General features: G+C 36.1%; 1 protein-coding gene across 5 annotated transcripts in view; it reads left to right on the plus strand.

The window, feature by feature from the left end:
• The window catches only part of ATF2 (activating transcription factor 2), a 55,075-nt gene that overhangs the window by 30,802 nt on the left and 5,837 nt on the right, over positions 1-18,436 (plus strand). For all 5 annotated transcript variants that reach the window (XM_088135788.1, XM_088135786.1, XM_088135789.1 and 2 more), the window contains 3 exons: positions 5,741-5,890; positions 8,181-8,387; positions 17,451-17,556. In XM_088135788.1, coding sequence (XP_087991914.1) covers positions 5,741-5,890; positions 8,181-8,387; positions 17,451-17,556 — 463 coding nt within the window. The remainder of the gene's footprint in view (positions 1-5,740; positions 5,891-8,180; positions 8,388-17,450; positions 17,557-18,436) is intronic.

An 18,436-nucleotide genomic window follows, 5' to 3' on the forward strand; every position in this document is an offset into this window, starting at 1 on the left:
TGTTTTGTAAATGCAAACTGCAGAACAACTGATTCCTTTCCTTAACTTAGATGTTACTACTTGTAGAGATTGAATGAACTGAACATTTGATTATGATATCTCATAATCAGCAGGTGTTACATTTGGAAATGATCAAAATGGATGGTAGACTTATTGTATAGAGCAAAGAAAGACAGAATTTGAAGTATAATTGTGTACCAGTGATGAACTTGTAATTGCTAAAATGTATAAACTTTTGTTGAAATTTGAAACAGAAGAACAATGGGTTAAAGAATGTATGATAAAATAGGCTAAGAATTTTAGTTATAACATACAGATGGATCGCTGGGAAAACATGTGGCTAAAAGGGTTGAAATTTACATTAAGTTATGATCTTAAAGAGAATTTTTATAAAATGATGTATCATTGGTACATGATGTCAGAGAAATCATCTAGAATGTATAAAGGCATTTCAGATGTATGTTGGAAATGTGAACAACATGTAGGGACATTTTATCATGCTTGGTGGAGATGTAAAAAAGCTAAAAAATTCTGGATTCAAATACATACATTGATACAGAGGATTTTAAAGATTAATATTCAGCTGAAGCCAGAACTTTTCCTTTTAGGATTGATGGATAAGCAGTTAGAAAAAAGATTACTTTTTTCTAGATGGAAAGATTTGGCATTACCCGCCATGGATGAATGGTTGGTGAAATTGACAGAACTTGCTAAAGTGGGAATAGAGTATCTTGATCAGGAGTACTGTTTATCAGGGCATTTTGTTAAAGGTCCTACTTACCTATAATAGCAATAGCAGGCTTGTTCTGTTACGTAGCAGGACTGTAATTACACAACACATAAACAGCAAAGAGGCCATCAGTATGGTTCTAGATCCTGCCTGATTTGAAGAAGTAACACACAAACACACACACACACCCCAAAAAGAAAAACTTAGGAGACAACATTCAAATGGGACTAAAGGAACTTAAAATAGCATATTTAGGACTAAGCTAAGTAAGCTCAATAAGCCATGTTTCTAACATGGAATAAATGCTTGTCAATATGTGTGTATGTGTATTATTTATTATAATCATCACTCATAAATTTATCCAGGTATATAAAAACAAACAGTGATTATTTCCTGACTGAGTGCTATAATGTAAATGGCTTTTAAGCCTGGTAGTCAAAAGATAACCTAATATTAATTTGCTTCCTTGTTCAAATGGTATAATTCCCCCTTCTTTCTCACGAAGCTGCCCTTGAGAAGAGTAAATACTCACTAGTGACTGAACTTGGTAACTTGTGACTACTCCAGCTGTACTTAGTCAAAACAAAACAGGGTGTTGAATCATTATTTGCTGCCCTGGTTTCTTAACCAGAATTTCATGAACTGTTTATGACATTGCATATCACTAAACTATAAACTTTTAATCACCATTACATGCAGTGAGGAATGCTTGTTTTTATATATATATTTTAAAAATATGTTTAATGTGTTTGAATTGAGCACTTCAGTGTAAAAGATGTATGAGAGGAATAATTTTAAAATTGTAGGCTATACAATTTTGCTAATTCAGAATTACTCAGAATTATTTGCTGTTAAATAATAGCAAGTCCTCAAAATACTTTTATATTCTATATGACAGTTCCCAGATGTATAATTATCCATTAGGATGCTGTTAAAAAAAGAAATGCTATAGTGATTTCTGTTTTATGAAGCTTTAAGTGTACAAAATTAAAAACAAAAATAAGCCATGCAAAAAGGTTGTCGGAGCAATCCTATCTAGCCGTTGGAACACTTTTTCAAAGCCCAGCATATTGGTTTTTTTCCATTCTTCTCACAAGCTGGTCTGAATTTCTGCCTAAGTTTGAGGGACTTTTATCAAAGGCATGAACTGATCAAATCTATGACTGCTAGGATGCTATCCTAGAGACTATAGATTGCAGCCTAAATATCTTAATTTAAGTTATTTTTTTCCTTTCTAGTTCAGTTAAGTGAAAAAAATATTCAAAATATTGGCATTAAAGCTTTATTATTGGATGTGAAGGCATCTGCAGGATCTGTAAATAATGAATCCCCCTGAATCCAGCCCTTCTATTAAATGGCCAGGCATCAGTTTTGGCCAAGAGTGTTGTTGCCTAGCTGTGATGCCAACTGGATCTGGCTCTGCTATGGTCAGACTTCAGCATTAATATACAGGTGTTAATTACTAGGGCTGTGCAGACCATTTGGAAGTATGAGTCTCACTGCATGGGTGCTTTAAGACCCTCTCTTAGTGCTCAGAAGACAGTTCTGCTGTCAACATTTCCAAAGCAAAGTGGCAATTCCAGCACAAGCATCTTCAGTGAAGATTGGAAAAGGCCTTGCACTGAACCTTTCATAGGTGCAGCTTCGTAAAAGCTTCACATAATATACATGGTGAAAAACTAGTACTAGTTGTCTTTTTTTTCAAATACAAAAAAGGTGTTCTTGTTTCTAAACAGTTTATAATCTGATTTTTGAAAATAATCTGTTAATATATAAAGTCATCCAGATCTTAAGATGTATAACTGAGGCCCCTTTAAGGATGTTCTCTGTTAGTGCATATGGGAGAGGACCTTCTCCTGCATCATTCCCAAAATTGAGACCCCACTTTGCTTCCCATTTTGTCCAATTTATGGAAATAAGACACATCTTGTTAGTGAACCCTTTTGAACCTTTTTTTAATTAAATAAAATACAGTCAAAGACCAGCAGGACCTTTTTGAACTGTTTAAGGTTTATTTTGCTTGAGTGTAATGCTATACTGTACTATATGTTTAAATGTTTTAAGTGTGTATTATTTTTATTCTGCCCTTTTCTGTTTAACGTTTTTACCTTTGTTATTAGCTAGCTTGATCTGTCCTATTAGGATGGTAAGAGGAAATATAAATCAGATATGTAATGATGAATCAGGTTTCAACGCAGATGAGAACTTTAGAAAACTATAGTAGAATATTAGCTTTAATAATAAACTTATAGCAGCTTTTGATATTTTAGCTTAGTTTGTGCTAGCTGCTCTTGCTATTTGATATGTTTAGTATTAATATTACAGTGAAAACCTGATGCCAAAAATTGCCACTAAAACCTTTGTGCCACTTTAGTTACTAACTGCAAGAAAAAGAGAGATGTCACTTGAATTTAGGGAACATTAATATTTCAAAATACTTCTGTTTCATAAAATCTGTTATATGAGTAAAGCTTCTAGAAACCTGTTTGGAAAGTAACTTTACATTTATGTAACTGTGCACTGGAAGATCCTATAAACAAATTACTATTGGGGATAAACCTATATTTTCCATTAAGTAGAAATAAGTAAAATTAGAAAATATTAGAAGCCATGCTGAATACTGTAACTAAGTCTGGGCAAATATAAGCTTGTAAACTTTAGACTGTAAACACCTTGGGACACTGACTTAAGCATTTATGTTTTTAAAGTTGCCACATAAAATGATGGCACTATAGAAATATTAATAATATATAAGTGTCCTCAAATGAACTATGAAGGATAATAATTGTAGCAAATAAAGTGTTAACATATACTCATGGAAAAGAAAGAGGTAACAAATAAGGTATCTTAGTTACAAATTACTGTGATAGAAAAACATTTTTCTTCTTTAAGTGGCATTCTCCAGAACTCTGCAACATCTTGTGACAAACTGAGAAATACCTGGAGTATAGTGGGTAGCCTGTAGGTTTTCTGCAGGAGTCACTACTGAGAATTGACAGAGGGTAGCTTGGCAAATGTTCAGAAACTCATATTAACTTGGTTAAGCTCGGCATGGGATCTTGTATTCGGCAGAATTCTTCTGACCTGCCTCTCTGCATGACAAGCTAATCAGCAAACACCTAATGAGCCTTCTGTAAAGAAACAGACCCTTTCTTAACTTCATTTTATGCATTCTCAGGGGGGCAGGCAGGGAGATAAGACTTCATGAGGACTGATGATGCTGCAAAGACCACAATAATGATAATTAACTTGCTGAATTTAGAAGATTATGCTGTTAATTAGTTGCAAAATAAAGATAAGTAATAGAGTAGCAGATGGTAAGATAACACCCAGGAGAAGGAAGGTTATTACTCTGATGAGGTTTTGTGGCAGATATGAAATATGTATCTGACTTTTTCATAAATTGTTTTTACAATAATATTGTTTCTATGAACTCATGATGGAGTGATCTATTCCAACCAATTCAGGCAGATGTGATAGGGATTTATTTTCAAGGATAGAGGCATTTTTTGCAAACACCTTTATTATTCAGTATTAGATTGTAGTTCATATTTCAGAAGTATTTGAATGTATTTTGAGTGAATATCTGTGCACTTTACTAATTCTGTTTTTGATTTTGTGTCAATATATCACTATATCTCTATGATACAGTGATAGAGACCTCTGTTAAGTTTATTAAACTTAGTAAGAGGCCTTGAGTAAGCTTGTTATACTGTAACATAATTCCTAATATGATTATGAGTATATGTACATTGCCTTAAGCTTCCTAGAGAGACATCAGATTACAGAATGGATTCATATATGTGATAAATCCATTCAGTACATTGCAGTGATACCATTGGAGTATTTTGCTAAAATATTAAAGGCAATGGAAAGTATTACGTAAACATGTAGAAATAATCATTTAGGTTTATTAGATAGGTGTATGCTTGATTGTATAGTATCCTAGACAAGACATAACTTTCTGCATCTTTCACAGATTCTGTGGCTTCCCTCCCCTGATGGCTTATCTCTTCCAAATTCCTCAAGTGGAACATTTATCTCAGAAGCCACCAGTTCAACAGTTTTTTCTCACATAGAAGTTATTTTATTCATAGCTGTAACTACCTATGAAATGAGACTTCATTGTGCTCTCCTCTCTCCAAATATATGCCATATCCAATATAAAGCAAGTTTGGGTAGAAAGGGGATGAAGAATCTGTTTGCTTGTGGAATTGAGTTGGCCCATGGAATGACACAATTCAAATGACAAAGTTTTGTTGTAGTCTAGAATTCAGTCCTCCTCCTCCTGCTTCTTTGCATCTGTTTGTCCAAAGCTCCAAAACTTTAGTTCAGACTGCTGTTTGTTATTATTTTGTTAAGATCATTTTTTTTCTTGGTTTTCTTGTTAGCCACCCAGAGTCATGAATTTGAGATGGGTGGTCATATAAATTAAATAATTATTTTATTTATTTATTTATTGAAATACATACATATTTATTACATGCTGTTAAAGAAGGAGGATGCAACTCAGTGGGTCTTTTTAAAATGATTTGGGCACATTAACATTGATTAATTACATTTTGTATGTAATATCTTTAAAATGCACTCCAAATTGATAAGTTATCAGTCTCTTTTATATGAAAAATAATATTTGTGGATTTATACAAAACATTATTTTGTCTTAAAACAAGTGGAATTAGCCAACTGTCTATTAAAAGCAGATACTAAAGGCAAAATGATAGTTAGGAAAAAGGCTATGGATTATATGCAGTGCTGAGTGAAAAGAATTCTGCTTGCATGTGAGGACTTTCTGATCAAAATCTTATCTTAGAAAAGCCTGTCTTGGGAATTGGGTGACCTCATGAATGTGACAGCAAATTATAATAGAATTGTCTAAAATTGGACAGAAATGTGGATACGTGTAACATTACATTTTTGACTGCTGAGTACGTGTTTAGTTACAGGGCAGCATTCAACATGGTAAATTGAGTGTGTGTGGGGGTTTTTTGTCTCTCTCTCTCCCTTTAGAGATTAAAAGCTGCTTTGACCCAGCAGCACTCTCAGGTAACAAATGGAGATACTGCCAAGGGACAGACAAGCGGACTGGTTCGAACTCAGTCAGAGGAAGCACGACCCCAATCACTACAACAGCCCGCCACATCTACTACTGAAACACCGGTATGAAACCTAGCTTCTGACTCAGTTTGCTACCATGGAAAATTTCTTACAATTCTTCAGTGCTATATGTCTTAAACAGACATAGGGAAAACAGACTGATCTTGGAATTAGATAAAGGAAGAGGACAGAAGCTGAGAGTATATATAGCAACTAAAATACAAGCAAGTGAGATAGTTAAAGTCAGGTCCAGAAATATTGGGACATCGACACAATTCTAACATCTTTGGCTCTATACACCACCACAATGGATTTGGAATGAAACAAACACAATGTGCGTTAACTGCAGACTGTCAGCTTTAATTTGAGGATATGTACATCCAACTCAGGTGAACTGTGTAGGAATTACAACAGTTTGCATATGTGCCTCCCACTTGTTAAGGGACCAAAAGTAATGGGACAATTGGCTTCTCAGCTGTTCCATGGCCAGGTGTGTGATATCCCCTCAGTACCCCAATTACAATGTGCAGATAAAAGGCCCAGAGTTCATTTCAAGTGTGCTATTTGCATTTGGAATCTGTTGCTGTCAACTCTCAAGATGAGATCCAAAGAGCTGTCACTATCAGTGAAGCAAGCCATCATTAGGCTGAAGAAACAAAACAAACCCATCAGAGAGATAGCAAGAACATTAGGCGTGGCCAAAACAACTGTTTGGAACATTCTCAAAAAGAAGGAATGCACCAGTGAGCTCAGCAACACCAAAAGACCCGGGAGACAACGGAAAACAACTGTGGTGGATGACCGAAGAATCCTTTCCCTGCTGAAGAAAACACCCTTCACAACAGTTGGCCAGATCAAGAACACTCTCCAGGAGGTAGGTGTATGTGTGTCAAAGTCAACAATCAAAAGAAGACTTCACCAGAGTGAATACAGAGGGTTCACCACAAGATGTAAACCATTGGTGAGCCTCAAAAACAGGAAGGCCAGATTAGAGTTTGCCAAACGACATCTAAAAAAGCCTTCACAGTTCTGGAACAACATCCTATGGACAGATGAGACCAAGATCAACTTGTACCAGAGTGATGGGAAGAGAAGAGTATGGAGAAGGAAAGGAACTGCTCATGATCCTAAGCATACCACCTCATTAGTGAAGCATGGTGGTGGTAGTGTCATGGCGTGGGCATGTATGGCTGCCAATGGAACTGGTTCTCTTGTATTTATTGATGATGTGACTGCTGACAAAAGCAGCAGGATGAATTCTGCAGTGTTTCGGGCAATATTATCTGCTCACATTCAGCCAAATGCTGCAGAACTCATTGGACGGCGCTTCACAGTACAGATGGACAATGACACAAAGCATACTGCAAAAGCAACCAAAGAGTTTTTGAAGGGACAGAAGTGGAATGTTATGCAATGGCCAAGTCAGTCACCTGACCTGAATCCCATTGAGCATGCATTTCACTTGCTGAAGACAAAACTGAAGGGAAAATGCCCGAAGAACAAGCAGGAACTGAAGACAGTTGCAGTAGAGGCCTGGCAGAGCATCACCAGGGATGAAACCCAGCGTCTGGTGATGTCTATGCGTTCCAGGCTTCAGGCTGTGATTGACTGCAACGGATTTGCAACCAAGTATTAAAAAGGGAAAGTTTGATTTATGATTATTATTCTGTCCCATTACTTTTGGTCCCTTAACAAGTGGGAGGCACATATGCAAACTGTTGTAATTCCTACACTGTTCACCTGAGTTGGATGTACATACCCTCAAATTAAAGCTGACAGTCTGCAGTTAAAGCACATTGTGTTTGTTTCATTCCAAATCCATTGTGGTGGTGTATAGAGCCAAAGATGTTAGAATTGTGTCGATGTCCCAATATTTCTGGACCTGACTGTAAATACATTTATTGCTCTCATGGTGCAGAAATCAAGATAGGCTTATGTAATTTAACTTAAAGTTACCTGCTTTTCATTGCATTTGTCACTGTTGCAGGTGCCTACGTTTTATTATTGTCTTGGGGTGAAGGTGAAAAGAATAAAATTTAATTCCATTGTGACTTTGTGGTACTATATTATACTGGAGACAGTTTGCATATATTAAATAGTAATTGTCTCCACGCTTTGGAGTAGACAACTTTCAAACTTTCTGTGACATCATCATCATGCTTTGTCCAGTATTTTAAGTATTTTAGGCATACCCATTATTATTAAGTTTCAGTTATTTGACATGAAGCTGAAATAACAGAGTGACTAATAAAATTCTGGAATGCTGTTACAGAATAAACATAAATGTATAGTGGATATTTCAAAAGGCGTACAGAATTTGTGGTAATTAATTGTGATATCCTGGTACCTCCAGGCCTCTCCTGCACAGCCTGCACCACAAACTCCAAATACAGGAGGCCGCCGAAGAAGAGCAGCAAATGAAGATCCTGATGAAAAAAGACGGAAATTCTTAGAGCGGAACAGAGCAGCTGCTTCAAGATGCAGACAAAAAAGAAAAGTTTGGGTGCAGTCTTTGGAGAAAAAAGCAGAAGACCTGAGCTCATTAAATGGTCAATTACAGGTATTTTGTTTTTCTGACTTGCAGTTTACATTTTCTATTTAACAGGTTTAGACAATCAAAAATTGTTATTTTTTTTTAACAATAAAAACAAAATTTTAGAAATGGGCCACTCTGTTGCATATCTGTCTTAGTGATGATTAACTGAATTCACACTGATTTCAGTGGATCTGTTCAGGTGTGCTAAGCATAGCAAAATCTGCAACCAGCCTAATTTATATATTTTATTTCAGTACAACTTGAAATATTAACAATACTAAACTAAAACCTGACTAGTAAAAACTATATGTCCTGAATCCTAATAATAAATCCATTCCTTGTTTAACAACTACCTGAGTAAATATGACAGTAATAAAAAATTCATTTTCCAACCAATGTGCGCATTTACAACCAAATTTTGTAAACCAGAGTGAGAATGCTGGCGTAGCTGTACAAGAACTTTGTTTGTTTGTTTATTGAATTTGTATGCTGCCCATCTCCCCCAGAATGAGACAGCAGCAACCAGTGATCTTCGCAGCATCTCTCTCAGTCACATGTTCACTTAGCGACAATTTCGCTTAATGGCCTGTTCATTGAAAAAGAACTCAGTCACTAAACAAGGAGTAGGTGTAAAGCAGATGGGCATGATTTTACAGAAACAGAAGACAACTATGAGCAGCAAGTGTCCTGCTCAGTTTGGACAGTCATTGCCAACTTCCTTTTTTCAGTAACAAAGGAAGGTAGAAGAAGGCTGCCAAGAGCCTTAGTTCTGTTACAAACACAAGAGCTCAGTCAGTTCCTGCTCAGCTGTCTATGAACTGCCAAGAAGCGTGCCACAGAGCAGACCACTTTCACCTCTGAAGATGCCAGCAACAGTTGCTGGTGAAACATCATGATATCAAATGATTAGACCACGGCCTATTAGCCCGGAAGCTCATCTCCACTGGAATGCTTTAATTTGGTTTTTCCCCTGAGCAGGAGATTGGTCTTAGTGGCATAAAAGTGCCCCTTTCCAAATCTAGCATTAGACTTCTAGTCTTCTGGGTCTTTGAATGCTGCCTTATAGTCTTTTTCTACACATTCTGACTACTAGGCCCATGAAAGGTTGCCCCATCTGCCTTCTTCAACAGATTATCACTGACATACTAGAACTATATCAGAGCATCTGCCATTCTAATTAATTGTTAGAATAGGCTGTGGTAGGTTGGCTTATACTTCTAGCATAGATTTTTTGGTGGTGCTTTATACTGTGAGGAGATTTTAATGTAATAGTTTTCTCAAGCTACCAGAAGAAAATATTTCTTGAAGCATCAACTCAATATATTGCTTTGAGTTGGAAGTTTTGGCCATTACAAAAGTGATATTATTTGAAGACTTCTGTTGGACCATTGAAAAAAGTATGCCAGACCTTTTTTAACCAATAATCCATCTTGAGAAGTTTCTGAGTATTAACACACAATATAATCAACATAAGCTAGTAAAACAGTAAGCAAATATAGTAACCACTATTAAGAACAGGTCTTGTCCAAGCAACTTGTATTCCCAAAAAACCCAGCGTAAATAGCATGTTGAAGTTACAAAGAGATGCTGACAGGATAGCCAAAGTCCCAACTAGTTTGTCCAGCAAAGATCTTCAGTGGAGAGTATCATCTAGGTCAGGGTCAGCAATACAGTAGAAAGAACATGCCTGCAGTAACTTCAGATACCAGCCAGAATCTTACGAGATTTGCCAAATCTTGCAAAATCTCAAAACTTTTGCTTGAAGTACAGTGGTACCTCGGTTCACGAACTTAATTCGTTCCACAACTCTGGTCACGACCTGAATTGGTCGCGACCCGAATCAAATTTCCCCACAAGGTTCAATGTAAATACGGTTAATCTGTTCTGACCCCTCCGAATTTGGTCGCGACCTGATTTTTGGTCACGTCCTGAATCAAATTTCCCCATAAGGTTCAATGTAATTACAGTTAATCCATTCTGAACCATATGTTTGTTTTTTTTAAAACTGCAAAAATATGAAACAAAATACAGTACGAAGAGAGAGAAAGCTAACCTTGCTCGACGCGACTTCTGGCGTGGAGGACAGGAAGGCGGGTGGGGAGGCGGTTATTGCTTGGAGGGAGAGTCCCCCTCCCTACAGGAAGCCACGACCACGTGTCACGGGAGGGAAAATGGCCACGGATCCTGTTCGTCACCCAATCCGGCGTTAGTGAACGGAGGCAAAATTTTGCGACCGGAGCTGTTCGTGAACCGAATTGTTAGTGAACAGAAGCGTTCGTGAACTGAGGTACCACTGTATTACAAAATTTTGTATGAGAACATATAATCTTGTAGGGTCTCAGTAAGATTGCCCAAAAGTCATGATATTTTGTTTCAAGGTACTTCGAGCAATTAAAAAAAATACATCTGAGAGATGATAACCTAAAGTTTTATGGTGACAGTTGTCTCTTTCAGTTATACCCAGAAAGTTATCCAGGACAATTTGGATGTGAGCAATACATCCCAATGGGCCACATGTACTGTCTAGAATAAATGTCACCTAATGCAGGTTTCTACTTGTGTTAATAGCTTTTCCTACTTAGAACTGTAGTTAGGTGAAACTATTTTTTTTCCCCATAGATTCTCAGGAATTACTCTCATATGAATAGATGTAAAAGAAATGCATATTTATATTCTGCTATCAGAAGAACTGGTCAGTGTGAAGGACAGAATAGTAAAGAAAATTAAATGTCAAAGAAATAATTAAACTGTGTTTTATATAGAAATATTAAACCTGCATTTCCATAATTCTTCACTTGACTAGTTTGCAAAGCTGATCAGAATGAGCAGTAATGATCTGAGATTACTTACTTTCAATATAAAATGTAATAAGTTTGGTCTTCCACAATATGCTGGCTCTGAAATAATGCTAAGGTTCAGTATTTTTTTTAGCTTTGTCAATTCTACAGAATAAACTGGTTCAGGAATGTAATTAAAAACCTGTAAATATAAAATACTAATATTACTGTACGTAGATTTTTGTTTTGAAAGCTAAAATAATATATTTCAGAATAAGAAATATATTAAAACATGAAATGATGGGACTGGAACATGCCATAAATATGCAATCTTGGAAGTGAAACTTTTAAAATAAGTAGATATATACTTTACTTACATTAACATTCTGTCTTACTTGAATTTCAGACATACAGTAGATAATTATCTCTGCCTTTCAGGCTGAGATCTCCAACATTGCATTCATAAGTAAATGGTGAAGACCTCCCTATTATCTCTCTGAACCCTTGCCCTTTGCCTTTGAAAATATCAACCATATAGTCTGCCCAAAAGAATATTTAGAAGCAAAGCAAAAAAAAAAGTTATTTACTACACTCCTTCAATTCTGTTTGAAGTCTGTTATTGATATCTGTGCCACTGTCCTGTTCACGTTTCAAACTCTCTCACACACAGTTGCTAGGTGAGAATAGCAATTTACCCAAGGCTGACTAAACAGCAGACAAGGAAAAAAATGTAAATCAAAACAGTCTCTGGGAAAGTTTGCCTGGGTAGTTTCGCTTTCAGCAGGAACAGGCAGAAGTCAAATCCAGTCCAAAGTTCAGAAAGCCAAGTCAGGTTTGTCACCCAGTCCAACAGTCAGAGTTTCAGGTTTTTTTACACAAGCAGAATTCACAGCACCAACACACCAGAGCAGGAGATCAAACAGTTGTTTCCAACAGAGAAACACTGGTCAGGGCTGCCTCTTAAATCATGCTGCAGCCAGCTATATTCAATTAAGATAGTTTCTTCCTTGCTTGGCAAGGAGCCTCACTGAGCATCTTTGCTCTGCTTTCTGCTCTATCCACTGAGTCCAAGAGCTTGGAGGCCATACCTCATCATCTGACTGCTCCATCTGTTCTGATGATGCCTGTGTTTGATCAGCCTCAGGTGATTCCTGGCTTGGTATCTCCTGAGGTTGACATTCCACTGATTGAACTGGAGCAGCTTCTTCAGAGTCAGAATCCTGGGCCATGACAGCCACCGTGAGGAATAGTAAGTAAATTAATGGAAAGAGCATTTTAAAAAAATCTCATTCTGTTTTGTTTTGTTTTTTTCCATGCTGAGATGAACAACCAAGGTGAAGTGACTAGGATTTATTCTGCAAAAAAAATTGAAGAAAGCAAATAAAGCAATTAGTATTAGAGGTGAAATCACCTGACGACCTTATGTAGCATAGCAGCTGTTCAGTGAATGGGTTTACTTCTCCACCGGTCAATCTGTGATTGTACCCATGATACTCAAAATTGCAAATTCATCCATATCCTTTAAAGCAGGAAAAATGCTGCACTTATGTTAATATATATAGATGCTCACTATTTCTCATTTTTTCTGAAGGAAAAAAAAAGCCCTACAGGAACCTTCAGCTTCAGGGCTATTCCTGCTTTTCCCTACTACCCAGCTGATTGATACATTCAAATAGCTATTCATCATGAAAGAACAAACTACCTTGACAAAACTACTACTTCTCCCTACCCTCAACACAACACTTAAGTTGCAGTAGGAAGCCAATTGTTTTCCTGCCTCTTTTTTTCCTTTAACGTATGCTCTTGAATCTGTCACACTTATCTGAGCTTGCCAAGTGGCTGTTTACATGGCTAAGAGAAGTAGAGTTTCTCAGGGGAAAAGGATTCTGCCATTCCCCAGCCAGCAGGTAGAGATTGTTCTGCATGAGAATCTTTTAGTTTGTAGAGGACATTCTGCCGTCCAAGACATTTTCTTGGGAATATGCTCAGGTCATGCAGGATACTTGGCTAGGTGTATGAACCCCCATGTATAATTTAAGAATACAACTTAGAATATTCAGTACTATTCTGTAGCTGTTACAGTGGAGGAAAAATTACAATTACGATCCTTCCTACTAACTATAAAAGGCTGTCCTGTGAAATGAGACAGCATTTAGATGACTATACATTGTGGGGTTATATTACCTAGACATTTTAAGTGTTGGCTCTGAGAAGTTTGTTGAGAGAGTGCATTTGCTTTAAATAATTTTAAGTTGCTTCTCAGGACAAATTATTCCCAAAGTGGCTTATATAATATTAAAATAACTATATATAATATAATTTAAAATGTAAAAATACAAATATCAGTTATTTCAGGAACAGTCGACAGTGATATTTGCACTTAATAAACCAATTTGTTCAACTTGACATACTACCAGGATACACATCCTAAAGCCCTAAATCTACATGTCTTGGGTACAGCTCCCCAATCTTACTAAACATTCTCACCTAATTTCTAGAAGGAGGTAATTAATTATTAAATACATAGGGATAAATGCTGTTAACTGTTCTTAATTAATTTAGTAATTTTAATTATATGGAAATGAAATTAAATGAAATTCTGCTTTTGTGTTAGCCTCACTATCTTTTGTCCTAGTGAAGTAAAGCCTTTGGTGCAGAAATATTCTGGAAGTGTGTACAATGGAATTAGTTTTTTGAAACAAAAAGAGCCAGCTATGTATTATTTACAAAGGCTCAGATAAATATTGGTGGTAATTTAAATAGCCTGACCACAAAGGCAAAGGTCAGAGCCACCTGTTTGCTTTCTCAGTACTGCTCGTTCTGTTGTATAAAAGGCTAACAGGTCTGGACTGCAAAACTCCAGACAGTCACTAGATGGAAGCAAATGTTATGTGCTGAAAGTGTGTTTGTACATAAAACAAACAAGTTGCAATTTGGAAGCATAGCCAAATCAAAATCTGCAACATTTTAGTTATTCAGGGTTTCAGCTGAAACAAAATCCAGAACAGTATAACAGGGTAAATGGGTCAAGGTTGGTATCCTTATCTCCTTTCCTCCATGGCCATTGTGCTAGCCTTCCTACCAATCTTCTCAGGGCCTTCTTTCGTCTTACTCCCCGACATGCTTACATTCAGTTGTAACAGACCCACCTGCCTACTCTGTGATCTTCTCAGTGCCTTTCTTCTTTCTTCTCTATAGTTCTGTCACGCTTGAACTCAGCTAGCCTGCCCATCCCTCCCCAATCTTCACAGCATATTCTTTCCCATTACCTCCCCTAGCTGCTACCATATGGACTGCCACTGAAGGCCTTATTTTTAACTTGTTGTTCCTATTTCAGAACAGCTCTGCCTGAAATATGCGTTTCAGGTTCATGCCCTGACAAAATGTGTGTGTTTTGATCTGGGCATGAACCAGCTGCTGATTCCTTACACTATATCATCTATGCATAGAACATTTGATCTGGTAGCTTTAGTTGTACACTGTTAAAAAGTTGATTAATACAGAGTAGGAATATAGTGTTCTTTAATAGGGTTTCAAATTATTTTTAATTAATAAATGGGAAATAAATCTATTCTGAATGGGTCCTTCTGGTCTACCTTTTTTTTTTTTTTTGCATCAGTAGTTACATATATATCCTAAGTGTGTGTCACTTCACTGAATATACTTCTTACTTGGTGGGATGCAGGCAATAATATGTAGGCTCACAAGGCAGTATGTAGATTAGAACATAAATTAATAAATTAGCATGAATATGATGGAGTAAAACAAGGTTTTTGTTGACTTGTGGTATACTGTCCATAGTGTCCTGTTAACGAGTGCTGTGTGGGTGCAACTGATGCTGGTTAACCTAGTCTACATCTTTTCTATCTTACTAAAAAGTTACTTGGAAGCTTCAGTTAACCAAGGCCATGATGAACAGCAGAAGTCAGTATTTATGGGGCCCATCAGGTGATCACCATGAAACATTACAACTTGAAATGTTAGAGGAATATATGAGCATGAATTAACAAGTGAAAAAAATAAATAAATTGTATCTCTGTGAAATTTAAAAGGGGAAGGATGCAAGAGATCTGAATAATGCTTTCTGTTTTCATGGAATGGAGTTCATTAAAATATGTAGGGAAGTGATGGGATTAGTTTAACTATGAATAAAATTATCTGGGTTCTATATTAGTATTAGGGTAGGAATCATAAGTTGGTGATAGTTGTATATTATACTCCAGTGAATGATGATAATGGAAGAACAAGGGACAAACTTTAGGAAAAATTAATGCAATCCAGGGCAAAAAATTATTCTCTTATATTACATAAATTGATGGATAGTAACAAGATGAAAGGCTACAGAAAAAAATAGCTGGCCCAGTCTGAGACCCAAGAATAAATAAAAATGGTATCTGCTTAGAAAAAGATCTGCTTGTTTCAAATACCTAGTTTAACTATAAGTCTATTCATGTGTACGTATCCAATGGAATTAATATAAATAAAAGCATTATTGGTTTGATTGTTTATTGTAAAAGATAGAATTAGTGATGGCTACAAGGATGCAATGAGGTTCTGGAGTGGAATAAACTATTATTTGGTAATGCTGAGAATGAAATTTGCAGGAAAATGGATGTGGAAGGAAAGCAGAAAAGAAAGAAACAAAAGTGAAAATAAAAATGAATGCTATAAATGTTAGTGCCCAAGGAAAAAAATGATGAAAAGTGAGTCATCAATGATATGACAATGTTGAAAAATGATCAAGTTGCAAGATGTAGAATTTGTGACTGGAGAAATGTTAAAATATAGATGTGGTTTATTTATGGAGTGGTTCTATAAAAGTGTGTGTTTGATGTGTGTGAAGACTGCATCTGTGACTCTTTGTATGTTGGTTTGGAAAGTGAATGTGTACTTTTGTATGCAGACAGTGCCATGTTGATTGAGGAGTTGAATGATTTGCAGTGAATATTAGATTTTATTTTGCCAAAAGGAGCATGGATTTGCAAATTAATATATCAAAGATAATAATTGTGTTCAAAGAGAAAATGGGATGATCAATTGCAAGTTACATACAAATGACAAAAAGCTAGAGCAATTAGTGCAGCTTGATAGAATATTTATTAAAATAGATGGAGAAATTTTAAGACATACAAATTCTGGTAGAAGGGTAGTAGATAGCATATGGTCTGTTACAAGGAATGCACATCAAAAATGAAAATGACTGTATAAAAACAAGCTTCTTCCTACTTTGTTATGTGGAATGAGAGTGGGTATGTCAAGAGAAGCATAAGTAAACTGAATGTAGTGGGATTCTATACTACAGTAGGGTGTAGTAATACTGGAAGTAATAGGATCAAGACTGAATACGTGCAGAATGCATGTGGATTGAATAAAAAAGCAAGTAATCACTAGAAAAGTAGATTAAGTTTGGTCATATAGAGAAAATGAATAAGGATCAAAATGCAGAGCAAATATATGAAGGAAGAGTGATGAGTCAAGATGAAGGGGAAGACCAAGAAAGTTGTTCTTGGGTGGAGATGATGAAATCTTCAAGAAGATAGGGGTGAGGATTTTAAATAACAAAAGGCAATGTGTGAGGCATTGTATGGCCATAGAGGTTAGAGACTAGAATCTCTGCTTTGCAGGTGTTTGGGTGTGAGTTCCTGCTTTCAGTGCTGTGTGTTAGGGACAGGTTAGGAGTGCTGCTGCTTTACTCTCTGTCCTGCTAAATCTCTGCCAAGGCCTCTTCACCTTGGTGTCAGAGCTGGTGGTGGAGCTCCTAAGCTCAAGATTCTGGGAGACTTCATGTGTTAGGAGCCAGGTTGAGAGTGGTACATAGGGTTATGTAGAATGAGTGTTGCTTTTGGCCTCCATATAATAAACTGAAATTCATGGGAGATTTAGTGTAACTATTTCTTATACATTTTTCAGAATACAAATTTAACTTTGTATTTTCTTTAACTTTAATTTTCTTTAACTTGAATGAACACACGGGTTCATTCCCTGTTCATTTTTTCAGGTAGGTAGGTAGATAGGTAGAATTTATATGTGTGTAGAAGCTGTAAATGAGTGAGAAATACTAAGGTGACTTTCAGTATTTTGTCCAAAAATACCAAGATAATCATTAAGTTGGCTGACTACGACGTCTATCATTCATTCATTCATTTGATTTATATCCCACTTTTCATAAAAACATTAACTTTTGTGGTATTAATATGTTCAGGAAGTGTATGCTGTGACTTTTATTTGTCTTTTCAGGACTTGTAAACCTCAGTCTGAAATGCATATAATGTAATACTGCTAAAGTATAATTTTTTTTTTCTTCATTTAGAATGAAGTCACCCTGCTGAGAAATGAAGTGGCACAGCTGAAACAGCTTCTTCTGGCTCATAAAGATTGTCCTGTTACAGCCATGCAGAAGAAATCTGGCTATCATAGTGAGTAATATTCCATTCCCTATAGTCTTAGGTTATACCAGTGAAATACCAAGAAATACCAAAGCAAGAAAGCATTAATACTGACAAGTGATGCTGAAATGTTTCACAAGGGTTTGGCAAAATATGTACAGGTACAAAATAATTCATAGAATTCTTTTAACAAAAAAACCTAAATATTTTAATACAGCCCTCTTGATGATAATGTTATATATTTATATTGAATAGCTGTTAGCCTATTTGAAAATTAATTTTCAGCCAAAAGAGCAATATATAATATTGTTGAAGAGAAAAATAAACATTAATATTTATGGATATAGCAATGTAAAGGTAAAATGTAAGAAACTAAATTGTTGGCTTTCTGACTTTTTCAGCACTTCGAAGGTTAATTGCATATGTCTTGTTATACACAAAAAAGCAGTCGCTGCAGTAGAATAAATGGCCAATTTTGTCCATTTTACACAAATTTGTAACAAATAACTGAGCTGGGAATGCATTAGGCAACATTCATAATATATAACCCACAGCTTTCGGTTTTATGATTTAGTGATATTTCAGGGTATTTGTAAATGTGAAGATTGTTTCTGCCATATGTAGCCACTTCATTTTAATTTGCCAGTGTCAGTAATTTAGGAGAATAAAAGAACATTTTGTATTGCATGTGAACAGTTCCTCAGGTGCTTGCGATAAAACTTAATGGCCACCATCTTTACTTGTAGCCATTGTAAGCAGTTTCATCAGAATGGGCAATATTTTTTAATTTAAAAGATTCTGGAGATTTAGCAACTCTCTGTGGCTGTATATATTTAGTACATTGATTCTGTCAGTTTTGAGGTTATAAATCTCAGTCCTTTTGATCTCCAGTCATTTTGACAGGATAGAA

The sequence above is a fragment of the Python bivittatus genome, unplaced genomic scaffold (assembly GCF_059951505.1).
Source record: "Python bivittatus isolate LINGU-HERP-01145 unplaced genomic scaffold, Pbiv_v1 ctg000200_np1212, whole genome shotgun sequence".
In the NCBI taxonomy this organism is placed as follows: domain Eukaryota; kingdom Metazoa; phylum Chordata; class Lepidosauria; order Squamata; family Pythonidae; genus Python; species Python bivittatus.